Source organism: Giraffa tippelskirchi, chromosome 14, assembly GCF_054371585.1.
Source record: "Giraffa tippelskirchi isolate mGirTip1 chromosome 14, T2T-mGirTip1v1.2.pri, whole genome shotgun sequence".
Classification (NCBI taxonomy): Eukaryota; Metazoa; Chordata; class Mammalia; order Artiodactyla; family Giraffidae; genus Giraffa; species Giraffa tippelskirchi.
The window spans coordinates 68,607,924-68,626,404 of record NC_137288.1 but is presented as its reverse complement, the minus strand read 5'-3'; the positions used below and the strand labels follow the sequence as shown (position 1 = coordinate 68,626,404).

General features: G+C 44.5%; 1 protein-coding gene across 28 annotated transcripts in view; it reads right to left on the bottom strand.

Moving 5' to 3' along the window:
* The window catches only part of NEDD4L (NEDD4 like E3 ubiquitin protein ligase), a 429,120-nt gene that overhangs the window by 20,423 nt on the left and 390,216 nt on the right, over nucleotides 1-18,481 (bottom strand). For all 28 annotated transcript variants that reach the window (XR_014074940.1, XM_081562954.1, XM_081562953.1 and 25 more), the window contains 6 exons: nucleotides 17,567-17,625; nucleotides 9,172-9,237; nucleotides 7,128-7,357; nucleotides 4,956-5,077; nucleotides 3,824-3,894; nucleotides 2,238-2,333 (listed from right to left, as the gene is read on the bottom strand). Coding sequence is in view for 27 of the 28 variants with exons in the window: in XM_081562954.1 (XP_081419080.1) it covers nucleotides 2,238-2,333; nucleotides 3,824-3,894; nucleotides 4,956-5,077; nucleotides 7,128-7,357; nucleotides 9,172-9,237; nucleotides 17,567-17,625 (644 nt within the window). In the remaining variant the exon portion in view is untranslated. The remainder of the gene's footprint in view (nucleotides 1-2,237; nucleotides 2,334-3,823; nucleotides 3,895-4,955; nucleotides 5,078-7,127; nucleotides 7,358-9,171; nucleotides 9,238-17,566; nucleotides 17,626-18,481) is intronic.

Here is an 18,481-nt window from a genome sequence, read left to right as displayed (position 1 = left end):
AGGGAGACGGGGCCACCCAGACAGCGAAGGGCATGGGGCGTCTTGGGGGACACCACAGCAGGTGCCCCACGGCTGTGAAGATGGGAGGAAGGAGGTGTCAGGAGAGAAGGTAAAGGTGCGCCGTGCTGGGCAGGCTTTGGTTCACACTGAAGGGCACAGGAAGGCCAGTGGAGAATGTGCTGAGCAGAACGGTTCCGGATCCACGTGTCTCCACAGTTACCACATCCGGAGCACGCTGGAGGGGGGTGACGTGGGGACCAGGGGGACTGTCACCCGGGCCAGAGGCCTGCGCGAGGGAAGGTGTGGACGAGGGAAGCGGTGAGGACGCGGTGACCAGCTGCACATGGGGGGCTGAAGGGGGGGAGGACTCAAGGGAAGGGGGAGCAGCGAGGAAGGAAGGGCAGTGAAAAGTGAAAGTGAAGTTGCTCAGTCGTGTCCGACTCTTTGTGACCCCATGGACTGTAGCCTACCAGGCTCCTCCGTCCATGGGATTTTCCAGGCAAGAGTACTGCAGTGGGTTGCCACTGCCTTCTCCAGAGGATCTTCCTGACCCAGGGATTGAACCCAGGTCTCCCGCATTGTAAGCAAGACGCTTTACCGTTTGAGCCACCAGGGAAGTCCGATTAAGGGCAGGAACCCATCCATTTACGTTTAGTCAATCCTGGGTGTTCATTGGAAGGACTGATGTTGAAGCTGAAACTCCAATACTTTGGCCACCTCATGCGAAGAGTTGACTCATTGGAAAAGACCCTAATGCTGGGTAGGATTGGGGGCAGGAGGAGAAGGGGACAACAGAGGATGAGATGGTTGGATGGCATCACTGACTCGATGGACATGGGTTTGGGTAGACTCCGGGAGTTGGTGATGGACAGGGAGGCCTGGCGTGCTGCAATTCATGGGGTTGCAAAGAGTCAGACACGACTGAGCGACTGAACTGAACTGAACTTGGGGGGCTACTGCTAATCTCGATAGGACAGCTTAGGGGGGTTGGGTGTGCAGAAAAGGTTTCCCTCCCCCTTTCCCACAACAAGACCCCCACAAGGACGGCGGTGTCCACTGGTCTGTGAAGATTTTTGGTCATGAAGCGCAATATGCAGCAAAAAAGGATGGAAGGGCAAACGAGATTTTTAATGAATTCACTGATCATTTACATTTACCACAAGGTCTCTCTCATCCCTGGTTTGAAATTTTATGAGCCTCAACTCTGCCAACCAAGAAGGAAAGCAAACACAGACTCCCTGAGGCCCGCCCACCCCCAGGCTCACACTGGCTCAAGCATACTTAACAATAATCCTGGTATCTATGTGATCCCCTTATCGCTGAATAGTTTTTGCCCCCACCCCTCTTTGTCAGAAATTCCTTCATATCCAGCGGCATCAGCTTCTTTTTTCTAAGACTGTGAACCCAAGAGAGCAGGGACCTGATTTCCTCTCCTCACTTATAAAACTGAGCCCAGCATTGTGAATAGATAAGAGAATGTGAATGCACTTTTGGGGCAGTGGAGGACACTCAGTAATCTCTGATGCAATAAAGAACCAACCAACATCATTTTCTGTAGACAACCCCTAAAATGGGCTCCATGGTCTCATGAAGGTCAAGGCCATGAGACCCGGTCCGGGAGACGGAGTGCTCTCTGGGCTTCTGTGAGAGGACAGAAAACACCTTGAGAAGACCCTCCCTGCCTGCCCCCTCAAACCAGTGTGATCACGGGACACACGGATCAAAAGTAGCACATCCCCACACAACTTCCGGGCGATGACGAGAATTCCAAGCAGGCAATTTTTATCTCTGAAATTAATCTTTACAGTTAACATAGCCTGAGCTATGGTTTTGTCAGTAGTCATGTACGGATATGAGAGGTGGACCATAAAGAAGGCTGAGTGCCCAAGAATTGGTGCTTTTGAACTGTATTATATCACTCAGCAAACACTGACACTGTATCTAAATTTTAAAACCAGGGTACCGACATTCACATTCAGATCTACTTTAGATGAGAAGCAGGTACTACTTCGTGCCCCAGAGGGCTTAGAATCTCTCTAACTGTGTAGGGAGAGAGCAGCTGTAATTGAGATTAGCTTCCTGGCGTGACAATAAGGTGCTGATGATACAATGGGATGATAAGGAACACCTAAAGCTCCTGGAGGTCATTTTTAATTGTCCAGCAAAATTGTGGTACAGCCTGTGCAGAAGCAAAGACTCTGAAAGTCAAGGGCGAGTGCACGTGCCTACACACATACCTGCCCGAAGTTCTCCTCATCAATGCAGAACATAAGGTCCAGTTCAGTTGGGTCATTTTCTAAGATCCATTTCAAAGAGTTGTAATATTCGCTATCCTATAAGATTGACACAAAAATTAAAGACTTTTTTTTCAAAACACACACTCATTTGACTTCTTTAAATGATTATGTCCTTCCAGTGTAATTCCATTCAGAATCTCAAGAAATGCATTAGTTACTGATATCATGTTTCCAGCTCTACCTCACCCTACTCTCCCCTGCTGAGGTTTGCAGCTGGATCCCATTCTCTGAGCAGAGGAAGTGGCCTGCTTTGCAAGGCAGTCAGGAAATCATACACCTGAGCCTGTAGAGCTCAGTACACGCCCCATCTCTTAAGAGTGATAATCTCAGAGGAAAGTAGGAAGGACAGAGAAAGTTCTCATTAAACACTCGTGGTTTCAGGTCATGCCCCTTCCTGGGCTTTTATCACTCTCTGCAAGTCACTGTGCACAAAATTTAGAACACGGGCCCCAGAGCATGGGCTCCAAGAAGGAAAAAGAGAATGTGGGGCCTCGTATCCCCGTGGGGGATAAAATTAATTTAGACTTGAAGAGAAACTTCTGTCCTGCTAGCTTCTCAGCGCACGGTAACAAAAGCATAAAGCTGGAGCTAGAGGAGAGGGCTGAAGAGAAGCTTGAGACGGGAAAGGCGGATACGCAGAGCTACGGGCCCACCGAGAAACCAGCTGAGTGGCCTCGCGTGCACTGCGGCCTTCTGCCCTCCTGCCATACCCGGAGGATGCGCCATGAGCCACGGGCACACGGCTCACGGACCCAACTCCACAACGCGGGCAGGCAGAGGGGCGGCGAGGCTGAGGAAAGGGAGGCGCTTCCTGAGGCCCCGGGGAGACACCCGCCTCGCTCCCACCCCCTGGTGGTGAACGGCGGGGGTGCAGGCAAGTTAAAAGAAAAACAGAAGCAAAGGCTACTGGGAAAAGAGCGTTGGATTTTGCTTCTACAGAAAATCCTTTCAACTTTGAAAGGGTCAGCCTAGGTTAAAAATGAGTAAGTTAAATGCAACATGGAAACCCAAATCAAAAGTCAGCAATTATTGTCTAATTTTTCATTCTTCTCCTACACTGTAGTGGTCATTTACCCTTCTTCCAGGTCTAGAATGACTTCAAATATTCTTCCCTTAGCTACTGCTTGGGCTGGTCCCCTGCCATTAGGTTGGAAAATAAACCGATGGCAGACAAACCTGTAACCTGTTCAGTATTAGCAATTTCAATAGAAAACACAGGCAGTGATGAGGTTTCTAGATGACCCTTGGGTTTAATTTGTCAACCTAGTCCTGCGTAAGCCAAGGTAACTGAGCTGTGGGTGTGTACACCACAATTACCACGACTCTAGGAAATGTGAACAATGATTTGCTTATTTTAAAAGTTACGGAGATCAATTAACCTCTTGAACAACTAAATGTTCCCTATTGCTCACATAGAACGAGGGTGCCCATAAAAATCGCTGTGACTACCACAAAGGGGTCTCAACTCCCTTTCTATAAAGCACAGCAGCTCGTGATGCCCACCGTAGTAACCCGTATTTACTCACCACAGATTCCATGTCATTCAGAGTTATCTGCTTTCCCAGCATCATTTTATAAAACGGTCGAATGAAGAAACCTAAAACATGGGGAAAACTGGGTTAGTTTCAAATCTTTGATGATGCTGTGCATCAGGGCACGAACTAAAAACTAACCTGCTTTCATCTGAATGAGAGACCAGGAGAGAACAATCGAAGACTCTCTATAGTTAGACAAGGGCCTGGTTTGCACGGGGGTGGGGAGTGGACGGGGAAGGAGGGCAGTTACACTAACAGGGATGGTCCAGCGGAGAGCGGAGGCCAGAAAGGCTGCTGAGAGATGACCAATGAGCTTCAAGCACAGGCAGGAGCCTGCAGCGCAAACGGGGCGTGTGCACGGGGTGAGAAAGGCACTCCCAGCGGGGGGACAAGGCGGGGCTCGCCAGGACAGCAGCACAGGGTGCGACAGGCCAGAGAGGGGGCTGGGCAGTGGACACACCGCTCCCACGAGGCGCTGCAGAGTCTGGGCTGCTGCCCAGGGGCCGGGGGGTCACTGAAGCGCCAGGTGGGAGTCCCGTCTGCATTTCAGTGTCATTGCTGGGGCCGAGGTGGGGAGAGGAGGAAGGGGTGAGAAGGGAGCGCGGGAGACTGTGGAGGAGGCTGTGCACTCTTCCGGGGGTGAGGGGCGGGGGCCGGAGTGGGGTGACGGTGGTGAGGACCCCCCGTGGTCCTGCAGGTGCCCCGTGCCAGGCCGGCCTGCGCCGCGTGCCCCCTCAACAGGACGCGGGAACCTCGGTCCCCCTTCGCCTTCAACCCCCGTCCTCAGTCACCCACCCCCGGCAGCAGCTCTTGCTCCCTCGGGCTCAGTGCGGCCCTGAGACGGGGCTCAAAACCCGCCGAGGTTTGGGGAGGGAAGAAGGTGAGGCCAGAGACGGGACTGGTGGGCTGGCACCGACATGCTGCGTGTCTGCTCCGCCTCCAAGGGCAGTCACGGTCTTAAGAAGCACCTTCGTTATGGGCAAAGCATTAAAAAAAGAATCCACTGATTTACAGAGAACCAGCGAAGCTCTTCTGCTTAAAATCTATGATGCGAATAAGATGCCTCATGAGAGACCACAGAGAACACTACTTTTATTACTTCAACACTTTGTAAATAACTTACCATCTAGAAGTTTCCCGTGAAACACTGCCAGTCCAGCAACTCTTCCAATAAAAGTGAAATAGGACAAATGATCTTCATTACAGAGGCCTGAATTGGGATTGATCTGAAGTGTGTAGTTGTCCCTTGTGGGGAGGAAGAGAGAAAAAATAAATGCAATCAAATCAATCAGTCCTAAAGGAAATCAACTCTGAATAGTCACTGGAAGGACTGATGCTCCAATACTTTGGCCACCTGATGCAAAGAGCCAACTGAGTGGAAAAGACTCTGATGATGGGAAAGACTGAAGACAAAAGGAGAAGGGGATGACAGAGGATGAGACAGTTAAGATAGCATCACCGACTCAATGGACATGAATTTGAGCAAACTCTGGGAGATAGTGAAGGACAAGGGAGCCTGTCCATGAGGTTGCAAGGAGTTGGACACAACTTAGCGACAGAACAACAACAAAAGAAATGCAAGTATTTGAATTTTCTGTTTCTGCCTGTCAACAGGCTTTCATAGTGTACCTGTAGCATCCGGTACCTGACAGATAAGGTGTAAACGCTAGAGTACAGGGTTTATTTAGTGCTTAGCCTCTTTCCGTGACCAAGATGGAGATCTACTAGAGCTGGTGCGCATGCCCTGTGCAGGTAAACCGTAAGGAACTGTGGATATCTCACTGCGCTGATTGACAAAAATGCCAGTTTCTTATGGTTCGGCCAAGTACCTTTGGAAGATGAGAACCACCACAGACCACAGTGGCTGGACATGGACTCCCAGCCGTACGAGTGCTTACGTAAGGAAGAGGGTTAACTCCTTTGAGAGGCTTCCGGTTTGGGGGTTAAGCTTTTTCCTAGAGGTCTGACCCCTCGTCCATCTGGCCAGCACTCTGCCCTGAAAGGCCCCTGGTGGTGACGTAAGGCTGCCCCGACAGCGGGAGCCTTAGAATGAGGGTGCCCACTAGTCACCCTCTGGTCTCACAATCACGTGAGTCGGTGGTTTTCACAGACTCAGCGGCCAGGCTCCTCTGGGGGCCACTCTGGGATGTGGGTGAGGTGTGGGTGTGGCCCCTGATCCTCTCCCTCCATTTTCACGGCTTTTATCAATTTTACAAAATGGGAAATTCTTGGCCAGAGCACTGAGGCTGCCCTTTCCAAACAGCCCTCAGGAGACTGGCACCAGGGAGAAGACGTGGGAGAAGTCTTGGCCCCAGAGAGCACAGGATGCTTCCCAAGGTCAACGACTCTCCTACTGAGGGACTGGGCCCAGCCTGAGGCTTTGGAGGAGCCACAGCCTGGAGGATGAAATGGGTGGCCTTCTAAGCAGCCACGGCTTGATTCCCAAGAAAGCAATCGACTGCCTCAGCCTTCATGCCCGGCAGTGATGAAATCCTAACGCAAGGGGAAGGCTGGGCCTCCCCTGCAGGCCTAGGACAGTCCTCTGATCCTAAAGGACTGGGTCCTCAATTTGCCTTTAAGTAGTATAATGTTAGAAACTATTCCTGTTCATGAGACAACGACCTTCTGAATTCTGACAGTGACAAATTCCCCTGAATTAACATAACAAATGAAAAGTGCCCTGTTCCTTTCCCTAAGTACCCAACACCTTTTCAATTTCATGAACCCAACAGACAAGGGAAGAACTATTTTTAGGTGTTCACAGTGCACTTTATTTCACCATGTGGAGTCAGAGTCTGTTCTAGACGTCCAAGGAGGAGGGAGGGAGGGGCTGAGGTCAGCAGTTTTCCTTCACCTCCAGTGAGCGAGCGGCTTACTCCCTCATCGTGTGCTTTGTGGCTCAGTTATGTCTGACTCTTCACGACCCCATGAACGGTAGCCCGCCAGGGTCCTCTGTCCATGAGGATTCTCCAGGCAAGAATACTGGAGTGGGTTGCCATGCCCTCCTCCAGAGGATCTTCCTAACCAAGGGATTGAACCCAGGTCTCCCGCACTGCAGGCAGATTCTTTACTGTCTGAGCCACCAGGGAAGCCCAACAATACTGGAGTGGGTAGCCTATTCCATCTCCAGGGGATTTTCACAACCCAGGAATTGAACGAGGTTCTTCTGTATTGCAGGCGGATCCTTTACCAGCTGAGCTACCAGAGAAGCCCACTCTCTCATCAAGTTTAAATTCATGAGGAATAAACCTGTCTCAGTGGGGGGACGCATTCTGAATGCACTCCAGACACTTACGTTGCCGAATACTCGAAGAGGCCGTAGTAAGGGTTGAACATCTCCTTGGACAGCAGGAAGAACCACTCTCTGGCCACGCCCCCGTAGTCCAGACCTTTCTCCGATTCAAACTCTATCCACAGCCTAGCTTTCAGGACATCTGGTCTTTTCACAGACATGATTCTCCGATAGGACTCTTCAAATATGTTATTTCTGTGAAGTTTCATTTCAAACCTATTTGGAATATCCGCCTAAATTAAAGAAAAAAAAAAAAAACCGACCCACAGTCAGAGAGTAAATATACACCTGACCTCCTAACAGAAAAACAACAAAGAGCAGGAATGACGGCAGCCTTCCAATCAACAATCAGTGATGAACGGTTCCAGTTGGGACTTGGCCCTTTCTAGATTTTTCTTCACAGACAGAAAGCCTCGCTACGTCAGGAGGAGACACACAGCATTCACTAGCAGCTGTCAGACTGAGTCAGCAACACGTGCTGCGGAAGAAACTACGCTGAGTAGAGACAAATCATCCTGCCCTGCTTTGATGAGCAACTGCGGGGCCCTTATCCACCCGCCGGCAACTGAAACACGGCCAGCTCTCTGTATTGTTTCAGTCAAAGAAAGGGACTTCAGTCCAGATGATTAAAACCCACAGACAATCCCCACCTGGCCAGGCTGGGATGACTCTGAGCCCTGGTAGGGGCTCCGGCTGCAGGCGTGGGTCCATGATGCTTAGAAGCTAATTCTATTGCCAGGGTGGGGGTGGGCAGACCCTGATTATCATGCCAAAGGCCACAGCTATTTAGCGATAAACGTGAAAATTAAAAGGCACTTGACTGAAGTTGTGAATAGCTGCTTCCTGGCGAAACAGGCCCAGGGTGGGGTGTTGTGACGATGGATTTGCAGAGTTGGTTTCCAGGCAGAAGGTACCAGGGAGCCCAAGCGCTGCAGAGTGAGACAGGGCGGGGCCCTCAGAGTCCTCACTTATCCTCGGAAGAAACGCAGGCGACTCACAAAGAAACACGGGAATTCCACGGGCTCAAATCTGAGCCATTCTAAAATGGAGCTGCCCAGGAGCTCCTTGATTCAGGTGATGGAAAAGAACAAAAGCCGTAGTGGGAGCTCCCCGAGGCGGAGGCTGGTTCCAGGCTTCTCTGCATCCCTGGTGTCTCATCCGCAGCAGAGGTGGGGGAGGGCGTAACTGAGGGGTGGGGTGGGCTGGGGAGGTGGGCGAGAAGCACAGCCGACAGGGAGGTCTGAGCCGTGGCAGACACACCCCTTTTCCCAGTGACCCGTGCGAAAACACCCCAGAAAGAGTGAAGGCACAAACTGAGGAGAAGACGGGGAAAATCCTCACCAGACAGGTGAAGCCAAAGTGAAACAGAAGACGCAGTGTTAAAGGATCTGGGGAGATTTGTCAGTAGAAAATATAATGTTGTAATTTAAAACACTGCCTGCAAAAAGCCTTACAAGGTTTCTTGGTTTTGCCAGAATCTTATTGGGTTTCCCAGTGAGAATTTTTACTCTGAAAATGACATTTGGTCTTAATACACCAAATATTATAAATCATATTTATGTTGTACATACCAAAATTAAAACTATACTTTGGAATTTAAAGGGACAGACTTGAACATTTTTATAATTAGGACCAAGGTTTTATTAACTAGGGTAACCGTAAGCAATTTCATAGGCTTCTCCAAATTTTTTCACTTGGTCCTGAATTATTTTATATTTCATAGAATCATTTCTTTTTACGTATTACATAAGAAATTACTTTCAGGTGATTTAATGTGTTTTGGGTTGGCCAAAAGGTTTTTCTACAAGACGATATGGAAACACCCAAAGGAACTTTTTGGCCAACCCAATAATACTAAGTTAATATTCACTTACCGTTTCTGTTAAAAAGAAAATTCAGATCAAAGATCCAGGTGGATTACAGTGCAGTGAAAAAAGGAAAGTGGCATTTTTGGTATAGACATAAAAGTAAGAAACAAGTTCTCACTGAAGTAATTCTGGTAACTTACAAACGACTAAGGCGGCATTTCTGGAAGACATGTACTCACAGGTTTCTTTAATTTCTTCCTAAAGTAGTCATATTTCTGCTTAAATTCTCTGGAGTAAGGAACAGCCTGGAAGACAAATGTATAAATATAGACAATATGAACAATTCAGTTGAAATTTTATGTACACGAAGCCAACATTCAGAAAATTTCATGAATCATGGACCTTAAAATTGTCACTCTCCATATAATCCTTGAAATTTACATCATGTCTACACACCATATGGGAAGTTTTGGAAATGATTAAGATTATTCAGCATTGAATGAGGCTTTCACCCCTGAAAACAATACGGATGTTCAAGAAATCACTTAGAGATATTATACATAAACTAAATAGACTTTCCATGTGACTTTTGTCTGAATATGCATCAAGGTGCATTGTAATCTTTTTATTCATTGTAGTTTAGATAAGTTATTGGCTACCATATATTTTAACACACAACTCCAAATGAGCTGCACTGTCATTCAAAAAAGACTAACTGTGCTTTAACAATCTTTGGAGAAAAAGTTAACAGCAGAAAGGCAAGTGAACTCATTCTCTTGTCAAGGAATAAAAAACTGAGTAGAGAGCACGCTGGAAGTGTCCTCATTTTAGGAGCTGATTATTTAGTGGTCGTGGGCAAGGATCTCTTTAAATCTGGAAGGCTGTGTCTATGGAGCAGAGGGACGATACACAGGAGTGAGCTCGGTAACTGAGCTAATGTTATTCATAAGCTCTGGGATCTCTTCAGGTAAAGCAGTAGCATTTTTATACCATCATTCAAATATTCCTTACTTGTTGTCAGGTAGCTTACAGTATCTGAGAGCCCTGACTTCAAGCTGTTGAAAAGGCTGACAATTCTTTTTCTGAAGCAGAAAGGATCGGCTTTTGCACACACACGGACAAAACTGGACAGCCTTACACTCAGAACAACTCATTGCTTTCTGGAGCATAGTGTGAGTCTGGGCAAGAATACTTCTGCTGGTATCATTCTGGGCTGCATTAATGAAATACACTGATCTTTTGCAAAGGGTTTCCAGACTTCAAACCTTATGCCTCAGCCACACTTATTCCTGACCAGAAAAAGTGGAAATGAAGAGCAAGAGTTTCTTCCCTACTACTTTAAGACATAATCACACAGATAATAACTAGGCCAAAACAAAAAACAAGTAACTGCTGTCACAGAAAACCATGATCATGTCAGTATTCTGCTTTGTAATTCAAGAGCAAAAGACATTACATTTATGTGTCTTAAGAGCATTCTGAAGACAACTGGCTGCTGAGGGGGAGAGGCTGCTGATGGACTGGAGGTTGGGGTTGGGAGATGCAAACTATTACGCCTAGAAACAATAAACAACAAGGTCCTGCTGTAGAGCACAATGTCCTGGTATAAATCATACATTCAGAAAACTAAGATCAAGACATCCGGTCCCATCACTTCATGGGAAATAGATGGGGAAACAGTGTCAGACTTTATTTTTTTGAGCTCCAAAATCACTGCTGATGGTGATTGCAGCCATGAAATTAAAAGACGCTTGCTCCTTGGAAGGAAAGTTATGACCAACCTAGATAGCATATTAAAAAGCACAGACATTACTTTGTCAAGAAAGGTCCATCTAGTCAAGGCTATGGTTTTTCCAGTAGTCATGTATGGATGGGAGAGTTGGGCCATAAAGAAAGCTGAGAGTCAAAGAATTGATGCTTTTGAACTGTGGTGTTGGAGAAGACTCTTGAGAGTCCCTTGGACTGCAAGAAGATCCAACCAGTCCATCCTAAAGGAGATCAGTCCTGGGTGTTCATTGGAAGGACTGATGTTGAAGCTGAAACTCCAGTACTTTGGCCACCTCATGTGAAGAGTTGACTCATTGGAAAAGACCCTGATGCTAGGAAGGATTGGGGACAGGAGGAGAAGGGGACGACAGAGGATGAGATGGCTAGATGGCATCACCAACTCAATGGATATGAGTTTGGGTAAACTCCGGGAGTTGGTGATGGACAGGGAGGCCTGGCGTGCTGTGGTTCATGGGGTCACAAAGAGTCGGACATGACTGAGCAACTGAACTGAACTGATATATACATATTTATACATACACTCAGTGTGTGTATAACTGAGTCACTGCTGTACGGTGGAGATTGGCACAATACTGTAGATCGACTACACTTCAATTAAAAAAAGAAGACAATCTATACTACGTATGGTTGGTTCTTCATCTTTAGCTTTTAAGCCAGTCTTTGTTTGCTTCTCCACTGAACATTAGACTTGACTATATATTTACTTTGGACAGTATTTAGTCTGATGAAATAATGTATGAATTTTGATTCCAGAAAAGGTAGAGATTTTATCACCATCTGGACAACCACCAACATAAGGAAATGGATACAATGGTCTGACATAAGCCAATAAAGACATTACCATGCTTTTTGCTCTGTAGCTTTTTTAGAAGCTACTGTGAGCAATGGGCAATAAAAACTAAATGAATACAATAACTAAATGCAAGGCAGGAAAATGACAGAATTCCTCTTATATGGGATGGTTGGGGAAGGCGGCTCTGGGAAAGAGAAACCTGAGCAGAAATGAGAGTGACAGGAGGGAACAAACCATGACAGGAGTAGTGAGGTCTCAAAGAAAGCGGAGTGTCAAAAAGGGAAAGTATTTGTCTGAGGTTCTCAGGTATGATTAACTGTGACAGAAGAAAATTAAGCTGGGAAAAAAAATGATTTCCTTTATGGTTTCAGGCCAGCTTCAGAAGCCCAGATTTGTAGGACAGACTCCCTGCCAGCTAGCTCTGCCACATAACCTCTCTAGTCTCGAATTCTTGCACACTGAAGTGGAAGGACTCAACTAGTCAAATTTTAAGGCTCTTCCATTTCTGCAAATATGTCATTCCCTGTAATTATTTTTTGTTTCCTCACCTGAAAACACTGAAAAAAGGCTTGAACATTCATCACTGTGTATGCAAGTCCGACAGTCTTAAATGACAAGTTTCCCAAGCAATGTATTTCAAAGTGTTGCCCCCAGCCCGTGGTACCTCCAACCCTGCCTGGCTTATAATCTGCTAGCTGCGGGTGGAAATCAGTGCTATTTCTGGCCTTTCTTCTTCTGAGGAGATGATGCATGAAAGCTAAGAAATCTTCCTCCTCCTTTAATACTCGTCTTTTCTCTCTAGGGGTCATTCTTATAACGGCCTTTTATATCCTTCTCCTAAAAATATTCCAACAACGTACAGGGATAAAGACATCCATTCACTGCAGCCTCTGAAGAGAATTACATTTCTTGTATTGGACAGGCCAAATTATTTTTTCTCTCGTGAAAATCTGGCATCTTATTTTCTTATACACAACATAACTTTTAAATAAGCCTATTTAAAAAAATGAATGTATCTGTTGATTAAACCTGCCCTCTATTAAATAGCTTTCTTTTTTGAAGAAAATGAAACCCTGACACTGTGTAAGTGGGTTCTAGGCATCTGCATGCCGTCAGTGCCCACTGCTGACACTGGAGCTCCTGGTGGAGAAGGGCCCCGGCCTGACCCAGAGACGTCGGCACGGCCAGGAGAGCTGAGGCTCCAACCTGGATTCTGAGGCAGACTTTAACTGTTAGCAACCCAAGTAGCTTCTGAAAAACTGGGAATCACAACTTCTTCCCTACCATCCTGAGGGGGCTGTGAGTTTCAAAGCAGCTGGTTATATGAAGTTCTTGAATAAGCACAAAGCATTACACAAGCATGAGCCAGTGTTCTTAAGAAAAGCAAGTATGAATAGCACTTCATGTTTCTGGTGCCTTTAATGGTGATTCCTGTCATACCAAGAGCATACTGAATCATAGTAATGTCACAGAAGGGGCCCCTCTCCCCCAGTATGTAGATATTTTTAAAACTTTGGAAAGAGAAACTCTAGGTACCAGATAGGCAGAAAGACTCAAAATTAGAGAATTGGGATTTGGACCCAGACTTGGCACTTGGGCTTGACTTTTTAATTCTCACATGGGGACACAGAACATGGCCTACAGTGTGTATGACCCAGGGGATCAGAACACAGCTCCCTGCACAAGACCCTCATCTGAAAAGCATACAAGAAAATTCTACCCACAGGCCTGGGGAAGTTGCAAGGAAGCTTACCTTCCGTCTAGGATCATAACTGGGAAAAAAATAAAAAACAAACCCAGACCTCTAATAAACTCAGACTCCAAGCCTATACAGCAGAGTGAGTATAAGGCCCATAGTTATAGTAACTAAGGGTGTGTAAACATAAACAGTTAACAGTAAACACACTTCAGGACATATGAAAGACCCATAAGATAAAAAAAGTGGGTACACATACATTTAAAAACAAAAAATTATACACTGAACTAGACAACCACCTACCGCTGAGGAGAGTCTATAGACGTGACAAGTGGGAGATTTAATACTACTAAGACCAGAGATAACAATAAATATAAAAGAGGCTATGAGATAAGTATTCCAAGAATGATTTACTGCAAGTATTGGTAGAAAAATACATAAAAGGAAAGAACAGGACAGAGTAACAGTAACTAAAAAGGCCAAGCAAATTTAAAATGACCAAACAGAACTTTGAGCAATTAAACCCAGTCACTGAAATAACAGACATAATGAACTGATAGAGAGTAGATGATAAAAAGCTTAAAAGGTAATTAACTGGGAGAGATGAGCCTGCAATACGGCAATAAAACAGACAGAAGACAGACAAGCTCAGAAATAAGACAGAATATGAAATTTAATCAAATACCTAATATGAGTTACTGATACAGATAATAAAAATGGAAAAGGTACAATATGCAAATGCATAACTGCGGGGAACTTTCCCAGATAAAGGAAAGACATAATCCCCATAAGGAAGAATCACAATGAATCCAAAGTAGAATAAATAAAAAGAAACCTACATTTACATTCATGATAGTGAAACTGTAGAAAACTAAAGAAAGAGAAAAATTAAAAATCACTGGAGAAAAGAGAGATTTACTCATCAAAAAATGAGAATTAGATTGACAACAAACTTCTCATCATCAGTTATGGAGGCTGGAAGAGAAAAAAAAAAACCTCCAAATTACTGAAGGAAAGTAATTGTTGACCAAGAACTCTATAGTCAGCTAAACTATCATTTGACAGACAGGTAGGTAAGCCCCTTCTCTCTCTCACTCTCACTGAAATTGCTGACAGAGCAGAGGTTCTCAAACTTGGGTGGGCATCAGAATCCTTGGGATGGGGGTGTTAAAATATAGACTGCAGGGCCCACACCAAGGTTGCTGATTTTCAGTAGGTCTGGGTTAGGACCTCAAAATGTGCATTTCTAATAAGTTTCTGAGTGGTTCTGACACTGTTGATCTATAGGGTAGAGTTTTAGAATCATGAACTAGAGGTTAAACTTCATTAAGGAGAAAACTTAACCTGGAAAAAAGTAAATGCAATAACCAAGGGTAGGCAAAGAAATTTGATTACATACAAGTAAATTAATCAAGCATTGACAGTTAAAAAAAAAGAAAATGTTAACGATTATTTGGCAAGTTTTGGCACTTCCCTGGTAGCTCAGCTGGTAAAGAATACACCTACAATGCGGGAGACCTGGGTTTGATCCCTGGGTTGGGAAGATCCCCTGGAGAAGGGAACAGCTACCCACTTCAGTATTCTGGCCTGGAGAATTCCATGGACTGTATAGTCCATGGGATCACAAAGAGTTGGACACGCCTGAGTGACTTTCACTTTTATTTGGCAAGTTTAAAGATAAAGTAGTTTTAAAATTCCCTTGAACAATGAAAAGTGGGTCTGAGAAGAACAGCATTTAAAAAAAATTTTTATTTTATATGAAGGTATAGCTGATTAACAGTGCTTTGATAGTTTCAGGTGAATAGCACAAAGACCCAGCCATACCTATGCAAGTATCAGTTTTCCCCCAAACTCTCCTCCCTTCCAGTCTGCCACAAAACACTGAGCAGGGTTCCCTGTGCCCTGCAGTAGGTGCGAGCTGGCTGTCCATTTTACATACAGCAGTGTGTGTGTCCATTCCAAACTCCCTAACTATGTCCCGCCCTGGGCAACCATTAGTTTGTTCTCTTAAGTCTGTGAGTCTGTTTTTGTTTTGTAAGTAAGTTCATTTACATCATTTCTTTTTAGGAGAACAGCACTCAAGTTCTGCAAAGTTGTATATTATCCAGGAAGAGAGAGAGAGTGATTAATTTTGACATTAAGTCAAGTATGTTGGTTAAAAGTTTTAATGTGAGCACCAAAAGAACAGAAATAGAAAATACAACTTCCAAGCAAGTATAGAAAATGAGAGAAAATAAAGACTACTCTATCAGTCCAACAGAAAGTAAGAAGAGAAGGAAAAGTTAAGAAACAGAAAAGATATATTAAGCAGATACTAGTGAAGCAGAGTGTACAGTGACTGACAAAGCCACAATCATCACGAGAGATTCTGACCCAACTGACTCGATTACACTTGAAAAGCCAGGAAAAAAGTCATGATGGAAATGGATACTTTGAACCTCATAGACTTGATCTAACAGGCATATAAAGAACTCCACACCCAGTGAAGACAGAATATACATTCTTTTCAAATACAAAAAGAACAGTAACCAAAAATGGCCAAGCCTCCAAAGAAGTTTCAGATATTTAATAATATTCCACAGACAATAGTCTCTGATTGTAATTAGTAAGAAAGAGGTGAAAACCCTCCCAAACTCTTAGAAACTAAAAAGTTTATTCTAAGTAATTTATAAGCTAAGGACAGAAAGAAATCATTGTGGAAATTCCCAAAAATTTAGAACGGAATTAAAACAAAAAAAACAAAAATCACTTATCTACACTAAGGTGATGATTACCTAAATACACATGCTCTCACTGAAAGAGATACAACTACCTGTAATAAAAGAGTAAACAAGTCTCTTTTCTTAGAAAATAAAGAAACAAAGATCTTTCTTCATGGCAATCTATCTGGATTTATGATGCTAAATAATTTCCAGTAGTAATGAATAAGAACTAACAATGTTGCATGAAGATGATCAGTAAGTGACAGATACTTGAAAAGGCTTCAGAATTATGTCAAAAGTCCTCTGCTGCTTGAAAAAACAGCATCCTTTCTTGAATTTACCTTGTTTCTCATGATGGAGAAGGGAAAATACTACTCTGACTTATTGTGACTGTGAATATATTAACAGGAACCCATGGCAGTAAGGCAGGTGTTTGTTAAGCTACGTGGAGAGTAACTGGTGTCTGTTTTGACCCAGGTGTCCTTAGGCACTTTGCATTCACCAGCAGCAAAGCGGCCGAACAAATCCAACAAGTAGCTAAAGGGACGTCAGGCATCAAGGTGCATTTGCCCTGTGTTATTGTCTAAGTTTTCAAATGGACATAGTTCAAAACGTGATTTGAACTGAATCAGATTAAAGTCACAAAATTAGTATTACAAAGATTTTTTTGATGTGGACCATTTTTAAAGTCTTTATTGAATTTGTTATATGTTTTGGTTGTTTGGTCTCGAAGCCATGTGGGATCTCAGCTCCCCGACGAGGAACTGAACCTGCGCTCCCCACCCTGGAAGGCGAAGCCTGAAACAATGGGCCACCAGTGACGTCCCCGAAACTGGCATCTGAAACACACCTATCGGTCTCTTAGCTCGGCACTCAGTGTGACAAACTTCACTTCCTTTAGCTCCTGCAGTTTTCAAAAGATTCCCCAATTTGTAATCTTCTGCTGACTCCAGCACGGTTTCTGCAATTTCAAGAGCCTCTCTTTGCACTCATGTAACCACTGACAAAAGACTGGTGTGTTCCCTGTAATCACTGTGGCCTATTCCAGACTCTGCCCAGGTATCTGAAACCAGGTACTTGTTACCTGTTGAGTGACAGGCAGACTATCTCCCTGATGAACACACATGAGGGACTATCAGTGGGTCAGCAGATCAGCAGAGATAAGGATTCCTAACTCGACCCGCTCTGGAGCTCAGCTACAGTCTCACCCAAACCTTTGCAGATTTTTAGAGCCAGACGAGATTCAGAATCTAATTTAAATTTTGTTAGCATGCATATACTACCTGTAGCCTCAGGAAATGTCAAAACTCTACCAATCCAGAACCAGGTTTTGCTTCATATAAAAAGGAAGGGAGGACATTTTGGTTGCTGTATTTTAATCTACCCTCTTATAAAACACAAAAGAGAAGGCTTAGTTTTGTTACCGCTAGTAAATCATGTTCTCTTCCTTTATATCGAAAGCCCTGTGAAAAGGCAAATGCAGCAATCAGCGTCTCACCCGGAAATTCCAGGAAGGAGGAGATGGGAGTGACGTTAAATTTCTCAAGGACACCAGTCAGGCCCTTGGTATCAAGGTAGGCATGAATATACAAGAAATATGTGCTTAGATGCAACAGAAATACTACACTGAAGAGTCAGAACTTTAGAATACTGACCGGACCAGTAATAGCTGGGTTCTGCAGTCTTGGGTCTTCCCACTGAGTAATTTTGCTATCTGAAAATATTAAAAAGAAATAAAAAGGCTTATTAGTTCAAATCTATTTCATGTTAAAAATGTTTTAGAAAGAATTATTTCTGGATGTTCCAAAAGCTGTCCAGTTCCCTATCTTGACCCCCAAAGATAAATAGCTTAGTATTTCAGGGTTAGAACAGAACAATAGGCACCTCTGATACTGTCTAGTTAAAAACAATCAATCAAAAATGCACAACTAGAGTAAAACCATTTATTCACACTTTCTGGCAAACAATCTGTTGAAATTTCAATTATAAACCCCTGTTCCTTCAAGGATTTATAACTTGATCTTGATTTTCATTTAATTTTTAAAAAGGCATAAAAAAGTCTTAGTCCCCCCAAAGTTAACATGGACACATGATTTTTTTTCTCATTTCAAATACTATTCCCTTTAATTATGGTGCTGCAAACTGCTTTTGATGAAAAATCCTACACTGAACAAATGAATAATCCATTACATGTTTCACTCAGATGCACACAAAAATCAAAACAGCTAAGGCAAGCTGAAAAAATGAGAATTAAATACAGCAGAGGAGGATGCCAGAGAAAAGATTCCCTTCTGGCCAAGCTGGAGAGAAGTGGTTCTTTCTTCCAAATGAGTCAGTGTCAACAAGATTGGCTAATGGCGCCTACACCACCATTTCAATGGTAAAGGTGGGAACACAAAATAGCTACCTGGATCACTTGGGATTTGTGACTGTGCATTTGGCTCAGTTGGTAAAGAAGCTGCCTGCAATGCAGGAGACCCAGGTTCGATCCCTGGGTGGGGAAGATTCCTTGGTGAAGGAAGTGGCAACCCACTCCAGTATTCTCACCTGGAGAATCCCAAGAAAAGAGG